Here is a 20598-nt window from a genome sequence, read left to right as displayed (position 1 = left end):
TGAAAATAGATGTATGTAAATCAATCCTAGCACGTTGGGGGCGAGCACCACGATGGAGAAAACGTGGTCCGCCAAAGTGTTGTGACTCAAAGCCTCTATCACACGGATCAAAACTATATGAACCATGATATGATCTACACCGGGCACTACCACTAAAAGAGAACTGAAGAGCGTATGAAACTTGTGAGTAAGAGCAAGGAAAAGACTCATGTACACCAAAATAGGGGCGGTACATGTCCCGAGTGCTCCACTCCCACTCACGCTACTCATCTCTCCTACGGCGAAAATAGAACTCCACTAGGTGACCCTCTCTCTGGCAGTAAGTGCACACATAGCGTCTATCAAGGATCACTCTAGATTCTGTCATATGAGCTTTCTTCTTAGGCTAAGGAGCTTTCTTAGGTTGTGTCTTTTGAAGCTCTCTCTTCTTGATCTGTGGTGTGGAACTGTTCTTTTCTGGCATAGGGTGTGTGGAATTGATTTTGGATTTCTCACTCTCAAGGGTAGTGGGTATAGTGAACACAGTCTTACTTGGTCTATTGTAGGCCACTCTCTCAAATCCCAACCCTAGACTGATCTTGCCTTATCCGCACACATTTTGGTTTTGACCAAGATCAAATTCATTTTGTCCTTGCCTTCTAAGCACTTCTCTACAAGAGAAAGGAGACACTCATTCTCAACCATGAGCTTCTGAACTTGCCTTCTAACCCAGCTGAGTTTGTCCTTAAGGACGATGCAGGTGAAACAGTTTGGCTGCACATCCTTAGAACACTTAACACTCTCTAATCGAGACTCTAAATCCTTAATGTGCTTGACTTTCACTTCAACATCCTTTACGAGCAAAGGATAATTCTTGCAAACACCTAAGAGAGTAGATCTAGACTCCTTCTCAAGGAGTTTCTTCTCAACAGTCTCAAGCTGACTGGCGATTTGAACATGCAAAGTGTAAAGCTCGGCAAGCTCACTCATAACCGCAAGGTGTCATTTCAAATGGGAAACACCTAGAACTAGATACCGTGTGAAGAAATTCTCCAAAAACTAGATGCAAGGGAATTCAAGACTAACTCCGAATATAAATTTTATGCCTCTAGCAACAAGAAGAACACCTTCAAAAGACTCAAAAAGAGTAGCTCTCAACAAGACAAGAGAATCACCATGAAAACTGAATAACTTGCAACCAAAGCAAGGGAGCCAATACAAGAAAACTAGAAGTAGATGAACACAAGCATAGGAAGAAAAATAAATTTCATTACTTCCAAAGGATAGCCCTATTTTTTACGGATTACGAAGTATTTTGCATACAAAGTTCTCACCTAATACATAGGCTAAGCATTCCTCTTTCCCTCTCAAAAACTCAACCACACCACACTCTAATGGCTGGCTCAAAGGGCTCAACTGCCCCTCTCCCTCTATTTATAGTCTAGGTTCCTTGACACCCAAGTTTCTTAGATTGTTCCAAAACTACCCCTCTCTTCCGATACACTACTACCTACCACCGAGGGTATTTTCGTCAATCCTTTTCTTCATCCATCGAATGGTCGTGACGCCTTCATGACTTAGCTTCGTCTCGACACAAGCTTCGCGATGATACCGCGTGCACTCCGTCTTACAATCTTGACCGCTGGTCAGTCTCTCCCGCTTCTGATTCCTCGGGCTGCCTTGTCACTTACACCGGCATCCCTTTCACTTGACTTTGTCAACACGACATCTTGATCTCCATGTGCACAACTACGATCACCCTTGACTCCGCCCAACCTCCTTGATCGTCTGGCACCAAGCACCCCGTTTAGCCCCGATCATCTCGTTGTCGAGCATCAAGTTACATCCGTTTCCTGCACATCATAAGACTAGAACACACGTCTCTCCAATTAACCCAACTCAAAATTCTCTGTTGAAAAACTCATCCTATAGGAAACATGAACACCGGATGTTCTGGTGTGTTTAGCCTCTGAACACTAGACCATCTGGTGTATGCAATGCTTCCTCCTCTCGAAACCTCCTAAAAAACCCTCCGGTGTGTACAAAGCCCATCACCGGATCATTCGGTGTGTACAACCACCAGACAAGCTATTTTGCACGGTTTCTGTTAAATGGTCTGATGAGGCATCTGGTGTTCACCTCCTCAAGCACCGGACCATCCGATGTACACTTCAAATTTTGTTTCTGCATTGAAATACTCCGATGTGAAATCTTTTGAACACCAGACTATCCAGTGTGGTCAATTTCCCACACACTAGACCATCCGGTGAGACAATTTCTCCTGGACTCAAAAACAAAATGTCAATTCCATTCTTCTTTCTAATTTTGGTTAGTCATGATCATAATTGCAATATAAAGAATATGCAATCCAAAAATTATCAAACCAAATCAACAACATTGTCAATCACTCATACATATAAGTCAAGGTATATTTTAACCTGGTTTATCAGTTTGGACCAAATTTTCAAGGCCGGTGATGAAAATCTAGACTTGATGTGACTCTGTTAGCTCCGCATCGGGACACGCCGGCATGAGGAACTCATAGGCGGATCCAACAGGGGGTGGGGGGCTTTAGTCCCCTACAATTTTTAGGTATGAAGGAGGAAGAAAAAGAAAAGAGAAGGAAAAGAAAGAGGAAGAAGTGAAAAAAAAGAGATAAAGGGAGGAAGATGAGGAGGGAGAGCGCCCCTCTCTCTCTCTACTTCTCCACTCTGGATCCACCGAACTGGTCATAGTAGTCGTTGACGGTGCATGTGCATTGGAGCATGATGATATCCCCTTGGAATGAAGGGCTTGTGGACGAACTGTGTGAAGTGCCGCTATGATGGTGTGATGTAGCTGAGCTCCAATCTATAGATCCAGCTCTTACGTTTGGGAGGAAAGGCAAAGGTAAACAGTGCCTCTGCCTTTACCCCTTTGGCAGCCGTTGGATCGAGGATGGAAGCTCCAGATTCGATACTACAGTACATGGATGAACAGTACATTGCTATAGTAATTTGGTGAACAGTAAGTACTACAGTTATGAGCAGTCCATAGCTACAATAAATTACGGTAGAGAGCATTGTAGCATCACCTCCATTTAACTGTTCACATCTGTCTTTCCTGGTTTACGTCAGGGAGTCGGATCCCAATCTGTAATACCAAAGCTGGGATATGCCTGCCATGTGCAGGGACGCATACCGGACTTTGCAATCTTCCGGCTTGCACTAACCCCGGAAGAATTGATGCAACGGTTGAGCTATGGCAGGGGTCTTCCTTCCCCTCGAACGTGGGAAAGTCAAGCTTGTGAAAGCGCAGGGGAAATCGACTGTCGCCGTGGTCGTCCCCTGTGTTGCTGCGATCGCCGCGCGATCCGCCGGGAGGTGGCTGGTGCACCGATCGGGAGGAGTGATCAGCGCCTTTGCCTAGGATGTCGTTAGTTTTGTCGCGGTTCAGGTTGGTGCCGTCATCCTCCTGCTCGCCGTTGGCGTCGTTGGCGAGCTTGCGGTTATTCTCCAAGCGGGCAACGACGAGGTTCAAGGCCTGGACTTGCTGTGCGCCATAACTGACTGACGCCTGGAGGCTATTCACCTTGGCAGGCAGCGTTTCCAGCGCCTTCACTTGAGGTACCAATGGCTCCCGATCGACGACGCGTTTGGCAAGGTCGGCGAGCTGCGTCGTGTTGTCATTGAGGGATTTGGAGATTGCTTTCCATGGAGTTGTGTAGTGCCCAATCGTGCGAGGTAGAAGACCGTGGTGCTGGACCTCGACGGCGCGGAGGAGCTGTGATGGCACCGCAACGGGGAGGCAGGATGTGAGAGAGGGATAGGGAAAAAGAATTGGTCTATTGCTTGATTGCCAAAGGCTGCCGTGCCTCTCCTCATCTGGAGTAGAGAGTCGGCCCTAACAAAATATATCTACACAATTTCCAGGGTGGATTTTTGCGAAGTATAAGTGGAATTGAGGGAAACCTCTGCATAATTTTGGATCACAGGATCGGGATCCAACGGCCACAGTTAGTTGTTTCCACCTTTGCACCCAATAGAGTATTTTCACCTAAAGTTTCCCGGGTTCATTTGAGCTAAACCCGCTATAGTGATAGTTCCCCGTAAATAACTAGTGTACCCCGTCATTTACTTATCATGTACACATACATGCCAACCTTAGTTAACGAGATGTTTTTATATAAGTGGTAAGGGGGGATACCAGTTAAGGTACATGTAATGCAAACTAAATGTACACACATGGACAATCTAAAAACCAACATTTGTAGTTAAAACTCGAAAACATTAATTCCCCTTGAACATTAAGAAATATTTTATGTAGTATAGCAATTAAAGTTTAAACTCGATAGGAGAAATCAGGTGCTAGCTTGTGATTTTCTTTCCACTTTTCCAACATATATTATGTCATGATTTAAATTGAATCTATAAATTCTAAATATTAAAATTCCTAATTTTTTGGGGATTTTTATTATGACTTACCATTCAACCAAAACAACTTTTCAAGCTTTCACCAAAATGACTGCCATATCTCCCCCAAGGGGTTAATATGCATATCACGGCACCATGCAGATATTACCATTCATGTCGTACACAAGAAAAACCATCCCACAATTCAACCAAAAAAAAAAGAACAGCCATCGCTAGCCACTTATCCACCCCATCAAAACCCAAAATCCAGATCCATCCTATATAAGCTCGACATTTGCACAAGCTTTCGTGTATGTATAGATTTGTATCTTGCGTATTTAATTGTGCCCAACAGGCTTGTGTCTGTCGTCACCGTGAATTCAGGTCGTTGGCTGTGATGGATGTGGCATCTCTGCAATACAAATAGAACACAATGTTAGTTGCCATAGTAATTCTGCTATCAGATAGGCACAACATAGTCCCTGAAATCGCAGTTATATAGGGTAACAGCTAGATGCAACACAGTTTCAAACATTACAGTTCTATAGAGGGTAACAGGGGTTTCATAATTTCGTCATCTATATAAATAACAAAAGAAGTGTAAATATCCAGTGACTTCTCTGAACTTTGTGCACAAACTCCAAAATTCACCAAATATTGATGAATGTAGGGCAAAGGGTGTCCCCTGACAGTATAACTTCATTATCAAACTCATTCCGTTTTGGAGAAACGAGAGTATCATTTTAAATTTCAATAATGACATAATTCGTACTAGCTTGCCTCTCCCACTAGAGATCCAAATTTGTACTAGAAGAGATGGCAAACACCTCCCCTCCACATGCGCTCACCCCGAGCTCGGCGTCCACCCTCCTCCGTTCGCCTTCCCCTTCTTCCCCAATGGCCTCCACCGCAGCCCCTATCCCGGTGACCTCCTCTCCCCTTTCTCCCCTAGCTCCCCCTCCTGCCCTAGCACAGCCTCCGTGGGTAGAACGAAGGTGTTGAGGTGGTTGCATGACACCCCGCGGTCGGCCTCCTCGGCAGAGCGCTCGCCGCTGATCCTGCCACCCTCCACTGCTCTGTCCCGCTGCTCGACCAGGCTTCCTGCAGAGTGCAAGGGGAAGGGCGCCCTTCTTGTTGTGTTGTCCGGCCAGCTAGAGCCATCTTGCGCCTCCACCGCCAGTGAGTCGACTGTGCCACCTCTCCAAGTCAGCCACCACCCTTCCCCTCGGGCTGGTGGGCCGGGTGGAGTCCGGGACATCGGCTAGACGCTCGTCGCTGGTCGTCGACGTTTTAGGAGACTGCGGGGAGGCCCTGCGCGCAAGCCTTCCCCACCGCCTCGGCGCAGCCTGCCTGCTACCTAGATGGCCGGTGCCTGAACTGTCTTTCCTGGACGCATCGACGGGCTGATTGTCGTCTCCCTACCCGGTGCTTTCGTTGCCGAGGCTTTCGCCATCAAGCTAGAGATTGCAAATATCCTCGAGCGTGCTCCTTAGGATCCGATGGGTCCGGCCGCCGTCGTCAGATCCCTCGGCTCTCCCCAGCTGTCGACTCTACGCCGCATGCCTCGGCGACCGAGGTCCTTACCCCATCCCCCCGTTCATCCACTCCTTCCGGATCGGCGGTGTGGGGACCTACACCACCATTCTCGTCGTCCCAGACCCACCTCGCGCCTGCAATCAATGCACTTGCCCCTCAGACCTCCTCGCAGGAGGTTGTTGTCCACGCCCCCATAGTGCCGGACGGCTGCGTCGTCCCCTGGTCTGACGCCTTCGCCGCAGAGGAAGGTCGTTTGCGGTGGGTGCTCCTGGCGTACACGGACCGTGCTCGGCAGGATCTCCAGCCTTGCCATCTGTCCAACTTCATCTCGGGAAGCCTCAACATCCCTGTTGAGGAGTTCAACGTCAAGTTTTTCTCCTCGGGCAACTTCTTGATCAGATGCGCGTCGCAATCCACTCAGGATGCCATTCTCGCTGCCAGTGGTCAGGCTGTGCATGCGTATGTGGTGTGGTTCTTCCGGCCTTAGACTCGTCTGGCCTACACGTCTGCTGGAGTCTTCGGCTACCGAGTGGTCGTCGCTCTCCAAGGCGTCCCGCCCCACACCTGGTCGGTGTCCACAGCCAAGGTCCTCCTCAGGCACCACTGCTGGATAGAGCTCCTCGAGGATGACATTGCCATGGCGAAGCGGCCGGACCTTTCCTCCCTCCGTGTTGTTGCTTGGTGTGACATTCCTCTGAACATCCCGAGCATGGGCACCATGGAGGTAACGGAGACTGATTACGCTTTCCACTACGAAGATCCTCAATCCCAACAGATCCTTGGCGACCTCTCGCCATACATCGTGGAGAGAAGGACGCTTCAATACGCTGTCAACATCCAGCTTGTGTCCTTGGCTCAGTTTCGTCCCCCGTCTTCCTCCAACAGCGATGGCTTCGTTCCTTTAGTCGATGGAGATGGGGACGGGCCTCCCATCAGTGGCATGGGCCGCTCAGGAGTTCCTCGTGGAAGGCGGATTTCATTCTTTCCCTTGCTAGATTTAGCGGCTGGGCGTCCACCTCCGGCCGCAGGTGGCGGTGGAAATCCTTGGCTTCCGTGCCCATTCTGTTTGGCTCCTTCCGTGGCGCTGTTCTCAAGGGCGGATTTCCTAACATGTCTCCACACGCGAAAGATTCGAGCGTGCTGTCGCCTAGACGCATGTCACAGACAGAGGCGTAAGACCCGGTTGTTGCCACCCTCATCACCCGTGCCACTGATGGGAGCCCCATAAAGTCAAATTTGTCTACTCCAGGCATCGCCGCTCTGTGGTTCCTACTGGTCCGACGCGACGCTAGGCTCCCTCCCCCACAGACCCAGCAGTCGATATGGGCCACTCTTCTTCATGGTCGTCAACATAAAGCCCGTCAACCCCTGTGCGCCCAACATTCGCGGCCCGTAAGGACCACTCAAATGCTCACTCTTCTAGCCGTTGCTCCAAGCAGCGCGTTGGTTTACGTCGTGGCTGTAGTCGGACGAGCTACAGGCCCAGGTCTCCAGAGACAGTCACAGACACCGCATCTTTGGACAACTATGCTGCCCCTTCGACAGGCTCAGCAGTTAAACTTTTTCTTGTTGGGCTCACTCGGGAGCTTCCTTCCCCTCTGGCATCTCCTCCTCGACGAGCCACACCTTTGCTGCGTTCTGAGCTTGGTCCCAGGAGAAGCACTCGTCTAGCTGCGCAATCCAAGCTATCAGCAATTCGCCCTTCAAAACGCAGGGAGATCTTGCTCATGCGCCACCTTGGCCTCATCAAGGAGGGCGACACCATTTCTTCATACCTCCACCATGCGTTTCTTAAGTTGTTCGAGCGGCCGCTATCTGACCACCATCTCCAGGCAATTCGTGAACTTTTCCCTACTCAGGCGTCAGCGGCAGCTACATCTATTGCGCTTAATCCGGATTGCTGAGGCGCCGGCTCCTCGCTGTTGTCCCCCCCCCCAATGGATAACATCAACATCATCTCCTGGAATGTCCGCGGGCTCAACAACAAAGCCCGCCGGGATGTCGTTAGAAAGTTGGTCTCGGACCACAATGCGACTATTATTTGCTTGATGGAAACAAAAATAGATGTACTCGACCAATTCCTAGTTAATGAAATATGCGGTCCTGCTATCTCTGCGTACTCCTTTCTTCCGGCTACTGAGACGAGGGGTGGTGTGCTCATGGCCTGCCGCCATCCGCTGTCACTAGTCACTGTCCAAGTGTAGCAGTTCTCTATCACAGTGGAGGTCTGTTCTGGATCGGATGGCTCCTTTTACTTAACAACCATCTATGGACCTACGGATGACTCCTTGAAAGATGCTTTCCTCGACGAGATCGCCGATGTTCATTCGTTGCTGCCAGGCCCTTGGCTCATCATGGGAGATTTCAACATGATATCTTCAGCTGCTGATAAGAACAACACCTGGCTCAATTGACGCTCCATCTCTAGATTCCGCAATTTCATCGCTGGTTTGGAGCTTCGCGATCTGCATTTGTTCGGCCGTCGCTTTACTTGGTCGAATGAGATATGCCCCAACCCTTGTGAGGCTGGACAAAGCTTTAGGTTCTCTAGACTAGGACGTGCAATTTCCTCTCTCCTTATAAGTGTTGTCTTCGGATTGCTCGGACCATTGCCCCTTGCTTCTTTCAACTTCGTTTTACTCTATGTGAAGACGGCGTTTTCACTTCAAGCCTCTTTGGGCCAAGATGCCCGGCTTCCTCTCAGTGGTGGAAGCTACCTGGAAGCTCAAGCCGGGAGAGCTATCCTTGCCTCCACTCCGCCGGTTGGATGTGCTGCTAAGGCACACCGCAATTGAGCTTCAACGATGGAGTAGTCGGCACTTTGGCAGCATCAAGGACCAGCTTCTCATGGCGCGTGAGATCGTCCTTCGATTTGACAACGCTCAATAGGACAGAACTCTGACGATGCATGAATCCGAGCTCCGCAAACATCTTAAGGTCTTGTGCCTTGGCCTGGCCTCCCTCGAGCGTACTATCATTCGGTGCCACTCTAGGGTGGCATGGCTCCGAGATGGGGACGCAAACACTAGGCTGTTTCAGTCCTATGCCAACTTCCGTGCACATCAAAACCATATCTCCTCTCTTGCCATTTTTGACGGCACGATCACCTGTCATCCAGAGATGGAAGCTGCGCTGTACAACAACTTTAACTCCATCCTAGGTGTTGCTCCTCCTCGTGATTTCTCATTGGATCTACATGGCCTGGATATCACGTCGTTGGATTTACAGGCGCTAGATGCACCTTTCTGCGAGGAGATCTTCGAGGCCATAAGAAGGATGCCTCTCAACAAGGCCTCAGGTCCGGACAGGTTCAGGACGGAGTTCTACCGGACCGCTTGGCCGGTGATCGGCAGTGACGTGACTGTTGCCATATGTGCTTTTGCCTTGGGTGACCGGAGAGGCCTCAATCACTTGAACAATGCCTTTGTCACTCTTATTCCAAAGAAGGATAGGGATTCGACACCGTCGAACTATTGTCCGATTAGCCTCATTCATAGCGTGGCCAAGATATTCACTAAGACCTTGGTGCACCGGCTTGCTCCACATCTAAGCACTCTAATCTCCCCCTGCCAGAGTGTATTCATATCCGGTCGTTCCATTCACGACAATTTCAGATTGGTGCACTCCATTGCGCGCTTGCTCAAGAAAACACGCACACCGAAGATCATGTTCAAATTGGACATCTCTAGAGCGTTCGACACAGTGAGCTGGCCTTTCCTTTTGGAGGTTCTCCGTGGTTGGGGTTTCGGCTCCCAGTGGTGAAGTTGGATTGAAGCGCTCCCGGGTTCCTCAACCCGAATTCTCCTCGATGGTGTCCCCATGCATGCTCTCTATCATGCTCGTGGTTTACGGCAGGGTGATTCGCTATCCCCATTCCTTTTTGTTTTGGTCATGGACACATTGACCCGACTCCTGTCGAAGGCGGCTGAGGCAGCTGTTATTGATTCAACAGGGCACAACACAATTCAGCACTGTTGTTCCCTATACGCGAACGATGTTGTCCTTTTCATGTCGCCAAACCGCAGGGTTATTCAAGCTCATTTGGACATCATACGGTTCTTCGGGGTGGTGAGCGGCCTCAAAACCAACTTGGCCAAATGTGTCGTCGTTCCAATCAGTTGTATCGACGAAGACATTTCCACTACCCATGACAATCTCCCCTATGGTCTATCGTCCTTCCCTATTCGTTACCTGGGAGTCCCTCTGACGGTTGGCCGACTCCGCAAGCATCACTTGCAGCCGGTAGTGGACAAGGATGCCAATAGGTTTCCCGTTTGGCAAGCCAAGCTGATATCTAAACCTGGAAGGGCTACTCTTGTGAAATCGATGCTTTCTTCAACCCCTATCCATGCAATGCTCTCCGTTCAGGTTCCTTCGTGGCTGATCAAGGAAGTTGACAAGATCAGGAAAGCATTTCTTTGGGCTGGGGAGAAATCCTCCCCCGACGGCCGCAGTGCCCTTGCTTGGTCCACCGTTTGTCGTCTGCAGGAGTTCGTTGGCCTGGGCATTCCAAACCTCACGCTGGCCGGGTATGCCCTGCGCCTGAGATGGCTTTGGGGGCAGAGATCCAACTCGCCCAAACCGTGGGTCACACTGCCAATGCACCATGAGAGGCATGTTGAGGCGTTGTTCGATGCTTCTACCACCTTTGCGGTCAGAAATGGAAAGTCCATGTTGTTTTGGACGGACGCTTGGCTCCATGGAACTTCTATTCGTTTTCTGGCTCCAGATCTCTTCCGGTGTGTTGTCGTGCAAGAACGGTGGAGGATGCTTTACGCGACATGCTTTGGATCCAGGATTTTACCAGCCTGTTGTCCATGCCGGCATTAAGCCAATATTTGCAACTTTGGAGCCAACTTGAGTCCTTCACCCTGAGCAGCAAGGAAGACTAGGCTGTATGGAGATGGTCATCCTCCGGCCAATACTCCGCGAGCTCGGCGTATCACCTTATGTTCTAGGGATGCATCCGGTTTAGGGGTGCCAAGATGCTTTGGGGATATTGGGCACCGATGAAGATCAAATTCTTCAGTTGGTTGACGCTTCATGGTAAACTTTGGACTGCAGCCCGTAGGTAAAGGCATGGACTTCAAGAGGATGACGAGCGCACTCATTGCTCTCAGTTGCTGGAGACCACTGATCACCTGCTTTTGCACTACTACCTGGCTCGAGAAGTATGGTGGCAGGTGTTGGGCATCCACACTCCTGGTGCGGATACTTCAGTCCTTGAGTGGTGGTCTGATACCTGAGGTCGGGTAGCACCAGATTTGCGGAAAGGATTGAACTCCCTAACCCTACTGGTCTGTTGGAGGATCTGGCTATCGCACAACGATGTTATATTCAAGAACTGTTGTATCTCTCCTGACTCTTTGGTTGCTTTAATCTGGGAAGACATGGAGCGATGGTGCGGCGCCGGGGCGAAACACCTAACCGTATTCAGTGAGAGGCTACGGCTGTTTGGCACAGTTGCTTGAACTCTTAAACCTACATTGGGTCCCTTATTCTTTTTAGTTGTCCCTTAACGTGTAATTTCTTGTGTCATTATATTAAGGGCATGTTTGTTTGAACTTCTGCTTTTGTCTTCTCTGCTACCAGAAGCCTAAACAAACGGGATTGCTAAAAAGTGGTTTTCAGAGAAATCTGCTTCTGAGAAAATAAATTAAAAGCTAAGAAGCTACCTGAGAATGACTTTTCTGAAAAGCTATGTTCTAAGAAGTTAAAAATTATTGTAAAAACCAACAGCTAAAATCCAAAAGTAGCTTTTAAAAAAATCAAAAGCACAGCTTTTCAGAAAAGCCAAAAATAGAAGACCAAACAAACATGCCCTAAGAAGAAGAAAAAGGTGGGTCCACATGAGGAGTCAAAAGAACTCCTCCAAATGAAAACAAAAAACACACCACAGGAAAATCAAAACACAACAGACACACACACAAACAAGAGCTAAAGGCGGGCCAGCACAATCCAACCACCTACAGCTGAACAGCTAGAACGCTGGGCAACCAGCCGGCACATCACGCTAACAAAGCAGCCATGTGAACTCCTGAGCCGGTTACAAATGGTATATACCATCAGCATCAGAGAAACCATTGCTGCACACACACAAATAGCAACTTTGGCATGGCACACGAGCAAAATAGCGGACTCTCGATGGCATTACACTGTTTTTCCAATTTTAAATACCATATGCTTCTCAAACATTCAGAATTTCCTTTAGAGTTTATGGTATGCATTAAGCACTCCTTTTTGGTACATGTTTTGTGTTTTCAGAATTTCATTTAGAGTTTTCAGAGTAGCAACAAGGTTTTTGGTTTCTGTTTTGATTTTCTGCATCTGCCAGTGAGCAACAGGAGAAGCCAAGAGTAGGATAGAAGCATGTTTACCGGCTTTGCCATTCAGGCTTTTGCATGATAAACCCAGACATGTCACTCAGCAATTATTGCACCTCTTATTATTCCTCAATTTTCATGATATATTTTTTGTTAAGCATACACATGGTTACATGGTCATGGATGTGATACAATCAGCTTACTAGTGATGAATTAGTCTCAAACAGGCCCTGAAATTCCACGAAACATAATTTGGCCTCCTGAAGGATATATATTACTTTGGACGTTTGCTGTATTTGAGTTATGTATTAAACACGATCTTTATATTGTCTTATACACTTAGGTCATACAAAGCATGATGGTTTCAAATATATTGTCGCTGGTCCTTCAGGCTTCAGGAACTCTTTATCAGCAAGTGTTTTTCGTAATAACGATGAATAAGCTCATTGTAATTTGTAGGTCATCCTTCAATTCCTATTTACAAATGTTATTTTATTTATTCATTTTACCGATTATACTCAACTGTTCAAATGAAGAACCTTGAGATAATGAAGTTGCTGTAATAACGCGAATTTTCAACCACATAGCAACAAAATAGTACCAAAGATGCTCCCATATCAACATGAGGGGAATCCTCCTTGCTTTTTATACAGTATTAGACGTGCAGCCTAGTTCATCTATAAAAATCTACCTCCAGAAAGGGAAAGTTCTGAAAGTATAACTGATCAATCAGCCATAGATCAACTCAAGAGGGATGTAAAAATGATGCAGGGAGAAGAGGCCATCTACATAAAAAAGATGTCTGTTGGAGTGTTGGATATATCATTACCATAAAAGTGCGTAAGCTCCAGTTCAGCAGCCAAAGCATCAAGCGCTACCTTCTTTTCATCATATATCAGAATTGACACCTTAGTCTGCACATAGCTTATTGTAAAAAAACTAAGATGATGTAGGAAATGCCAAAAAATCAAGAGCAGTTGACTAATTTGCTGACCTTCTTGTGACTACTCAGTGTCTTCTGGACATCTTTCCATCTCCAGCCAGGGAAGTTATGGAGTTTGTGTAGATCGAAGAGTCTGATATTTACTGTTTAAAGCAGAGGCCAACCAAGATTAGCGATAGTCTGAGAAAAATTTGCCCATGAGCCGTGCTGTGCAGTAACTGTATCTATGCAAAATACAAACTATCAAGGAAAAAAAAAAGATTGCTATTGCATATCATGCCCTGCCCCTGGCAGAGACTTGAAGGTGCAGAAGAGACACATAGGAGGAGAACAGAAGGGTACCAAGCAATTTGAGTTGTAAGATAATATATGCTGGAGATTATCGAGAGATAGTGTGCAGTGGACAGTGGACACAAGTACTGGTGTGGTGTCTATTGTTTTTAAGCAAAATGTCGGTTTGTATAAGGCTTGAGAAAGGAGGAGCCTCACTAGCCGTATGGGCATGAATGTCATACAAACAGAGAGATTCAAACAGTTCATATAATGTACAATACAGCTCAGAATGGAATAGAGGAAGTTAATTCTTTTCAATTTTTCTACATGTACATCTCTTATCCCATTTACATTACCTCTATGTTTAATTTTGGCTACATTGGCATCCTGGTGATTGTAGAGAAAAAACAGTGGGTGAAAGATTTGACTAGTGTTGTCCAAGTCAGTTCATGAAATCAATTGCTAAAGGACCCAAGTTGGAATTCCTACCATTTGATGGTGATAACCATTTGGGATGGGTTAAGCAATGTGATAGGTATCTCGAAATGGCCGTAGTACCAGATGAGTAAAGATTGATTTGGCTCAAATCTAGTCAAGTGCAGAGTTAACAATTGGTTAAGAAGTTCTTGGATGCTCAAAAATGCCCCCACCCTGCATCATATGACCTTAAACGGGCTCTCTGAACATAGTATGTATGATGTGCTGGTGGCTTTTCATTGGATCAAGCAACACACCATTATGTGCACCGTTCCAGATTGCATTAACAATTTTGAGGAATTCATGGCTGCAGTGAAGAAAGAAATCATGCGCTCAAGGAGGATTATTCATTATTATGAAGTGATGTAAATGCCTCGGGTTTAAGGACAGTATGAAACAAAATCTTAAGCCACATAGACCAACTACATTAAGGAAGACCGCATTTTGGTCACCAGCCATGGCAGGCAGTGGCAGAGCTGTTGTTCGCAGCAGGGACGACTTGTCTGATAGAAATGAAAACATTGACGCCTGACGCCCGTGCGCGATCCTCCATCCTCGACCAACCCAGCCATGTTAAGCGAACGGCGCGCCTTCCTCTGAACCTTGCCTGCTTGCCCAATCCGGCTGCCGCGGACTGCAGTGCTACTGCTAGATACGAACGAACTAATGGAGGCGTTTGTGGGAAAGGATACATCCTCCTCGAGGTGCAGGGGGAACAAAACTTTAAGGTGCCGTTTGGATGAATGGTGGGATAGGGACAGGGAAATGAGAAGGGTTATGAAGCTGTGGGTTTGGAAGAAGGATACCAAATTATAATACTATTCCCATGTTTGGGTATGTTGGGTTTGGGTTTGAGATTGAAACTCCAAAGGACCAAAATGCCCATGCATCTCTGCCGAACAAATCAGAAACGGAAAACTCGATCACTTCTATGGAATCGAGCAACATTGCCATGGGCCACGATAACATCTTGTAGCTTCTGTTGGACCTTTAACATGACACGGGATAAGAATTGCAAACAAGATAAGCTACAGGTAAAAAAAGGAGCAAATCTAGGCACAAGTAGCATGCCGCACAGCATCAGAGGTTGACGGCTGACCACATCCTCGATAACCCACGCCAAGCCCTTTCGTCGACGCCCACGGAGCTTCGCGCTAGCAGCTCAGGTGTGCTCCCCAGCCGTATTACCTGTGATGGGGATCGAAGCGTGGTGTCATCCCAGCATGCTAAATGCTTGGATGAGCGACTGGACGAGACTCTGTTGCTGTGGGAAGGTATGCCCTCTCATCCTCCGCACAGCGTGCGCTTGCCCATTGCTTTCCACATCAGACGGCGGCAGATTCAGGTGATGAATGTGGTGAGGGCTCGGAAAAGACGAGGAACAGTGTTAATTTAGTCGACCACTTATTTCCAGTCCATCAGGGGCGGAGCTTCTCTATGGCCAACAGGGGCCATGGCCCCCTCTCTCGGAGAAGTTCCCTAGTAATTGATTATTATACAACCTAAATACTAAGCTATTTCTCTCATTTTAAACTTATTTAAGGCTGCAAGCATGTATTTGGCCCCTCCCCCTACAATTTATTCCAAGCTCCACCACTGCAGCCCATAACCCACATCTCCCGCTGGGATAAGAGATCTCAATATCCCACTCCCAGACCTTCTTCTTTTCCCAAACCCTTCAACCAAACATTGGATTAAACTCATCACACCCGCCATTTCCTACCCGCCCCTCATTTCCCATAATCCAAACGGCACCTAAAGGAAAACTTGCACAAAGGTGGCATTTGGATGGCCTTTGGGTTTGGGATAGCCATATATGATGGGATAGGTAGGAGTGGGTTTGGGAAGAGGATACGAGGATGTAAACTCTTTCCCTTGGTTGGTATGTATCGCGTGTTGGAAAAACAAATGACAAAATAATGATTCTTTCTTTATTAGCATTAACAAGTAAAAGCATGATCTATTTTAGCATTCCAAAATTCCGTATTTCCTTCATCATCTGAAAACCTCCGGATTCTCCTCTCAATCTTAGTTAGAGAGCAACAGCCATAAAAAATAAAGAAGAAAAGGAAAACTCTCTCTCAAAAAAAAAAAAAACCTAGAAGACAGCAACCGTTAGATCCATATGAAAAACAGGCAGACAGCTCGCATCGGCCAGCATCCTCCTCTCGGGCACGCAGCTTTGGGCCACGGGATTCATCGAGAGCTGCGGGCATCCTCCACCCACTGAAACGCAGGTGTCCGGCGGCGAGGGTGCATAGAGTCGGGCACCTGGGTGGCGTGGGAGAGAGCTACCTTTAGTGGGTGGCAGAGAACATGAATCGCAGCAGACGGTGAGGCGGCGGGCGGCGAGCATGCCAATGGAGGGCATCGCTTGGGAGCTGACTTGGAGCGTCGGCAGGAGCCTGCATCGACCAGCATCCGGATCTTTCCGACTCCGACGGATGGGCAAGCAACGTCCATCCTTCATTTCCCTGTCTAAACCCATCTCCTCTTGTGGGTTTGAAACGAGTGGGATATGAGGTACCTATTTTCCTTTTCTAAACCCTCCCCATATCCATTTCCCTCGTATGAAACAAGGGGTTAAATTTATGCTACTAATCATTTCCCTTTCCCTACTCACAATTCCAAGAATCCAAACGCCACTAAAAAGTTGAAGGATGGAATTGGAATGTTTGAAAAGACGAACCTCTCCCAGATTTGGACAGCTCCTCGTGCACACGATTGCGCATAATCGGATTCGCCTCGCTGCTCCCGGCCAAATCCTTACGAAACTTGTCATCCACTGGATAGAGGATGTAAATAGGATCTCTCCTTTTGACAGGCAATGATTTGGTGACACGAGACACAACCTCCATTACCGCCGCCGCGCTTCCTTCGCCGCGGAAGGCCGCGGTCACGGCCACTGCGGCCACTGAAGAGCAGCCCCCCATTAGCGAGGCGGCACTGTGTTCTTGGGCGGAGGAAGTGTGGGCTAGGGTTGGGAGCACGAGCAAATGAAGGACAGTCAGCCGGGCCATAAGGTGGCCCACCTGCCAAAGGACACTAGTTTTGGTTGGGCCAGCGGTTGAAGGATTCTTTTTTGCTTTACCGGCCCATCAACTATCACATCCTCTTAAAAACAAATACAGATTTTTTTAAAAAAATTATGTTTTATTTATTAATATTACAAAAATAGGCGGCTATTTCGAAATTTCACAAAATTATTTTCCTATTGCCCTTTCACTGGGCGATTTATTTCCCTATCGCCCTCTCACTGGGAAAGGGCAACAGTGACATATTTTTGTGATTTTAGTAAATAAAAAATATATTTACAAAAACATTAAACCAATACTTGTTGATGTACGTGCTATTTTTTTAATAATGGAATATGATTATCTCAGATTCTGCATCAAGTGATGTACATGTCATTTGCTTTTCTCCGTAAAAAAATATGACTTAGAGATTATGATTTATGGACAACCCAAGGCATACTGTAAAGTTTGAATCTCCACGAGTTTACATAGTTAAAATAAATTAGAAATGAACATTTCCAAGTAAAACAACTACTAGCATCTTCTTTTTCTTATAACACTGTCACATTTCCAAGTAAAACAAACTACCAGCATTTTCTGATTTAGTATAAAGTTACAATAAATTGACTTTGTTGCTTCTAAGGTAGATACTTCATTATTTTTATATAACAAAGGTAGAGCAATTATATTTTTCTGATTTATGTGGATGATATAATTATAATAAATTCTTCAGATAGTACAGTTGAAGCTCTTCTTCAAGATCTGAAGCTTGATTTTGCTTTAAAAGATCTAGTTTCAGAGAAGCTCTCACTCACTAGTGGTGATCGAAGATTCAACAAAATACCAGGGACTTAAAAATATGACTTAGAGATTATGATTTATGGACAACCCAGGGCATACTATAAAGTTTGAATCTCCACGAGTTTACATAGTTAAAATAAATTAGAAACGAACATTTCCAAGTAAAACAAACTACTAGCATCTTCTTTTTCTTATAACACTGTCACATTTCCAAGTAAAACAAACTACTAGCATTTTCTTTTTCTTACAACACTATCATCGGCATCAGTTTTCTTTACCGGACATAAATTCCACCGTAGAAAGGACATTTACCTTCCTGAAATGCTACAATCATAAGTTAATATGAAAATCGTCTTTGATGAATCACGTCTAGGCAACGAAAAAAAGAAGCACTAACATGCTCCAAAACAACTGGAAGCACGTAAAGAAAACAATGCCAATAAAATTGCTCCTTTCGAGTTTCAATCAGTCAAACCATGCAAGTACTCCCTCCGAGAAGAAATCAAATATTTAGTTCACTGAAAGAATCCGGAAGCACAAACCACGAGACTTGATCCTCAACAGAAAAAGAAATTACACATCCAGCTGATACAATACATAGGCAAGAAACATACAGCGGCCAGTTTTTCACCACAGCGTTGGTGCACAAAAGATGGCATCACCTGGAGTGGGCAAAATACCTATCAGTTCACGAAACACAGAGATCAGCTCCTAGAGAAGGCTGCATATCTTCGGGAATCGGGAGACAACACAAGAGGTCCATTTTGACAACTGGTTCGAAAAGCAACATCATTTCTTCCGAGGTGACAGTACAGTGGTAACAGGTCTCAACATTATTAACAAATATGTTAATAATGTTACTTTGAAAGCTATATATAGCTGTACAGCTACGACCTCGGAAGGAATGATGATAACATCTCAAATTTATTCTCTGATTGTTGTGTCACTCTTGAGACATGTTACCACTGTACTGTCACTGAACGGCGGCTCAAATACTGTCCCTTTTCCAGAGGGCGTTCAACGCGTTATCCAAAGCTTTGGAGCTCAGCATTATTGCGGAGTACTACCTTATATTTGTCAACATTTATTATGTTGTACCTGTGTGCCGCAAAATATCCTGATTAAACTAGCTCGAAATCAAAACGTGTTTTCCTAGGCACATTGCTTCTTTTTCTAAAGTGCCCATCGATTTGCAAGGATCCTCTTTTTTTTTTTTGGCATTACTTCTGCCGCTAGAGACAGGGAGGTGAGGGCAACGAGTCACGGACTCACGGGAGGCTCACGTGTTGCACGGAGCCAACGCGGGCAGCCTTACATTACAGTTCGTTGTGCGTCGTAAAATTGTAGGTGTGTACAAATATTTAACTAGGCATGTCTAAAATATTGAAATAAAATTTTAAATTATTGAATTAGGTTTAATAAATTGTTGGATCAAGTTTTTTTTCGAAAGGGGATTTCATTAATCTAGAAACACAATACATCCCTATTTTACAACAAACACCCTGAGAACTAAAAATATAGCAAACAAAGACAACAAGGTCTTCTTTGCAATCTTCTTCCACTTCGAGGTCGTTCACCGGTCTTCTCACCGCCATGCCAAAACCAAGCAACACAGCTCAGCATGGCCTCCTACTGAACTCGACGAAGGAGCCCAAACCTTGTTAAGCTGCAAGAGTCAACGGCTCAGAACCTCTGCCAGGCCACATCTGTCCCTTTGAACAAACATCGACAACATCCTTACCGGAATCGGTAGAGGTAACTCACAACTAGCACCATCACCCTCGGCTACACCAAAGATGGAGGCCCAGATCACAACCATGCAATCGCCGGAATCAACTCCGACAACCCAGAACCACACAGACAAACGAACACAAGAGAAGATCGATAGCATCTCACTCAATCGCAACAAAGACACATAGACATAACTCTCAAGGATCTCGCTGGTGGTGACGCTAACAAGGAGGACACCGCCGGAGGAAGACTTGAGAACTAAAAGTTGACATGGTGCTGCCACCGACAACTGCACCAGACCCAAACCTAGCAAATCTATAACCTTAGAAACTACTACCCACCCTACTTAGCTACGCCGGGCGCCGATCTATCTGTTCCCCTCCTCTGAGGCCGGAGAAGCCACCAAAGGACCAGAGACAGAGAGATGGACGCCGGTTTCAAAGTTCGCCTCTTAGTCGCCTCGCTCTATTGTAGTCGGTGGACGAAACGGTTTGGGAGTGTTAATTACACATGAAAGGTGTTTCAACTAATTATATATAAAATGTTGAACATATCATACCAGATTGTTGAATTAGGTTTCCCGTGATTGGACCGGTACGGAGGTTCGCTGCTTCCTGCGTCGATGGTGTTGGGGGCTGCTGTTTGCCTGTTTGGTTACAAGAGTATTAACGTGTTTTCTTATTCTCAAAAAATAAAAATTACAGGGGCTGCGGGAATGGAATGCTTGATTTGTTTGTTTTCATCACGGACTCTTTTGAGGCGTTGGCGCGCCCGCGATTTGGTTGACGTTTGAATGCCTTTACAAGGTTGGTTAAAACCTCGTTGTGCTGCAGAAAAATCTTTGATTAACGAGGGGACCGAGGTGGAAATGGAAGGAAATGGGCTTCGGCCGCCGTCTGGAGTCCTTATGCCAGAAATGCCTTGTGCTACGCCGGCAGCACGCGGGGCTGCTCGTAGAAGACCGGCGCCGGCGAGAAGACCGAGGACGCCACCAGACCAGATCTGGAAAGCTCCGGCAGCCACCACCTGCGCGTGCTTGCCGGCGGCGCTCAGCGTAACGCGCCATTGCGCAGAACGCCGCTTGGCGCCACCTCCTTGCCTCGCCGACGACCTGGCGTGCGCATGAGTCC

General features: G+C 46.8%; 1 protein-coding gene across 2 annotated transcripts; it reads right to left on the bottom strand.

Moving 5' to 3' along the window:
* Positions 1-4426: 4426 nt before the first annotated feature.
* LOC133923802 (uncharacterized) lies at positions 4427-16876 on the bottom strand. Of its 2 annotated transcripts, none has more exons than XM_062369064.1 (4): positions 16612-16876; positions 13224-13315; positions 13059-13143; positions 4427-4782 (listed from the first exon to the last, which is right to left on the bottom strand). In XM_062369064.1, the coding sequence occupies exons 1-4, from the start codon at positions 16853-16855 to the stop codon at positions 4751-4753; spliced, it is 453 nt and encodes a 150-aa protein (XP_062225048.1). In that variant the 5' UTR covers positions 16856-16876; the 3' UTR covers positions 4427-4750. The 2 variants fall into 2 exon arrangements, with proteins under 2 accessions (XP_062225048.1, XP_062225049.1); XM_062369065.1 differs by lacking the exon at positions 16612-16876 and adding an exon at positions 16218-16563.
* Positions 16877-20598: the final 3722 nt, after the last annotated feature.

Source organism: Phragmites australis, chromosome 7 (genome assembly GCF_958298935.1).
Source record: "Phragmites australis chromosome 7, lpPhrAust1.1, whole genome shotgun sequence".
Classification (NCBI taxonomy): domain Eukaryota; kingdom Viridiplantae; phylum Streptophyta; class Magnoliopsida; order Poales; family Poaceae; genus Phragmites; species Phragmites australis.
This window is presented reverse-complemented; position numbering and strand designations above follow the sequence as displayed.

Bases quoted from the DNA above. Each gene is read 5' to 3' on its own strand.
- LOC133923802 (XM_062369064.1), bottom strand. From the start codon at position 16,855: ATGGGGGGCTGCTCTTCAGTGGCCGCAGTGGCCGTGACCGCGGCCTTC. The intron at 13,144-13,223 runs GTCAGCAAATTA...AGCTATGTGCAG, and splicing joins CACTGAGTAGTCACAAGAAG to ACTAAGGTGTCAATTCTGAT. The intron at 4,783-13,058 runs GTAATGATATAT...TTTGTATTGCAG, and splicing joins GGAGCTTACGCACTTTTATG to AGATGCCACATCCATCACAG.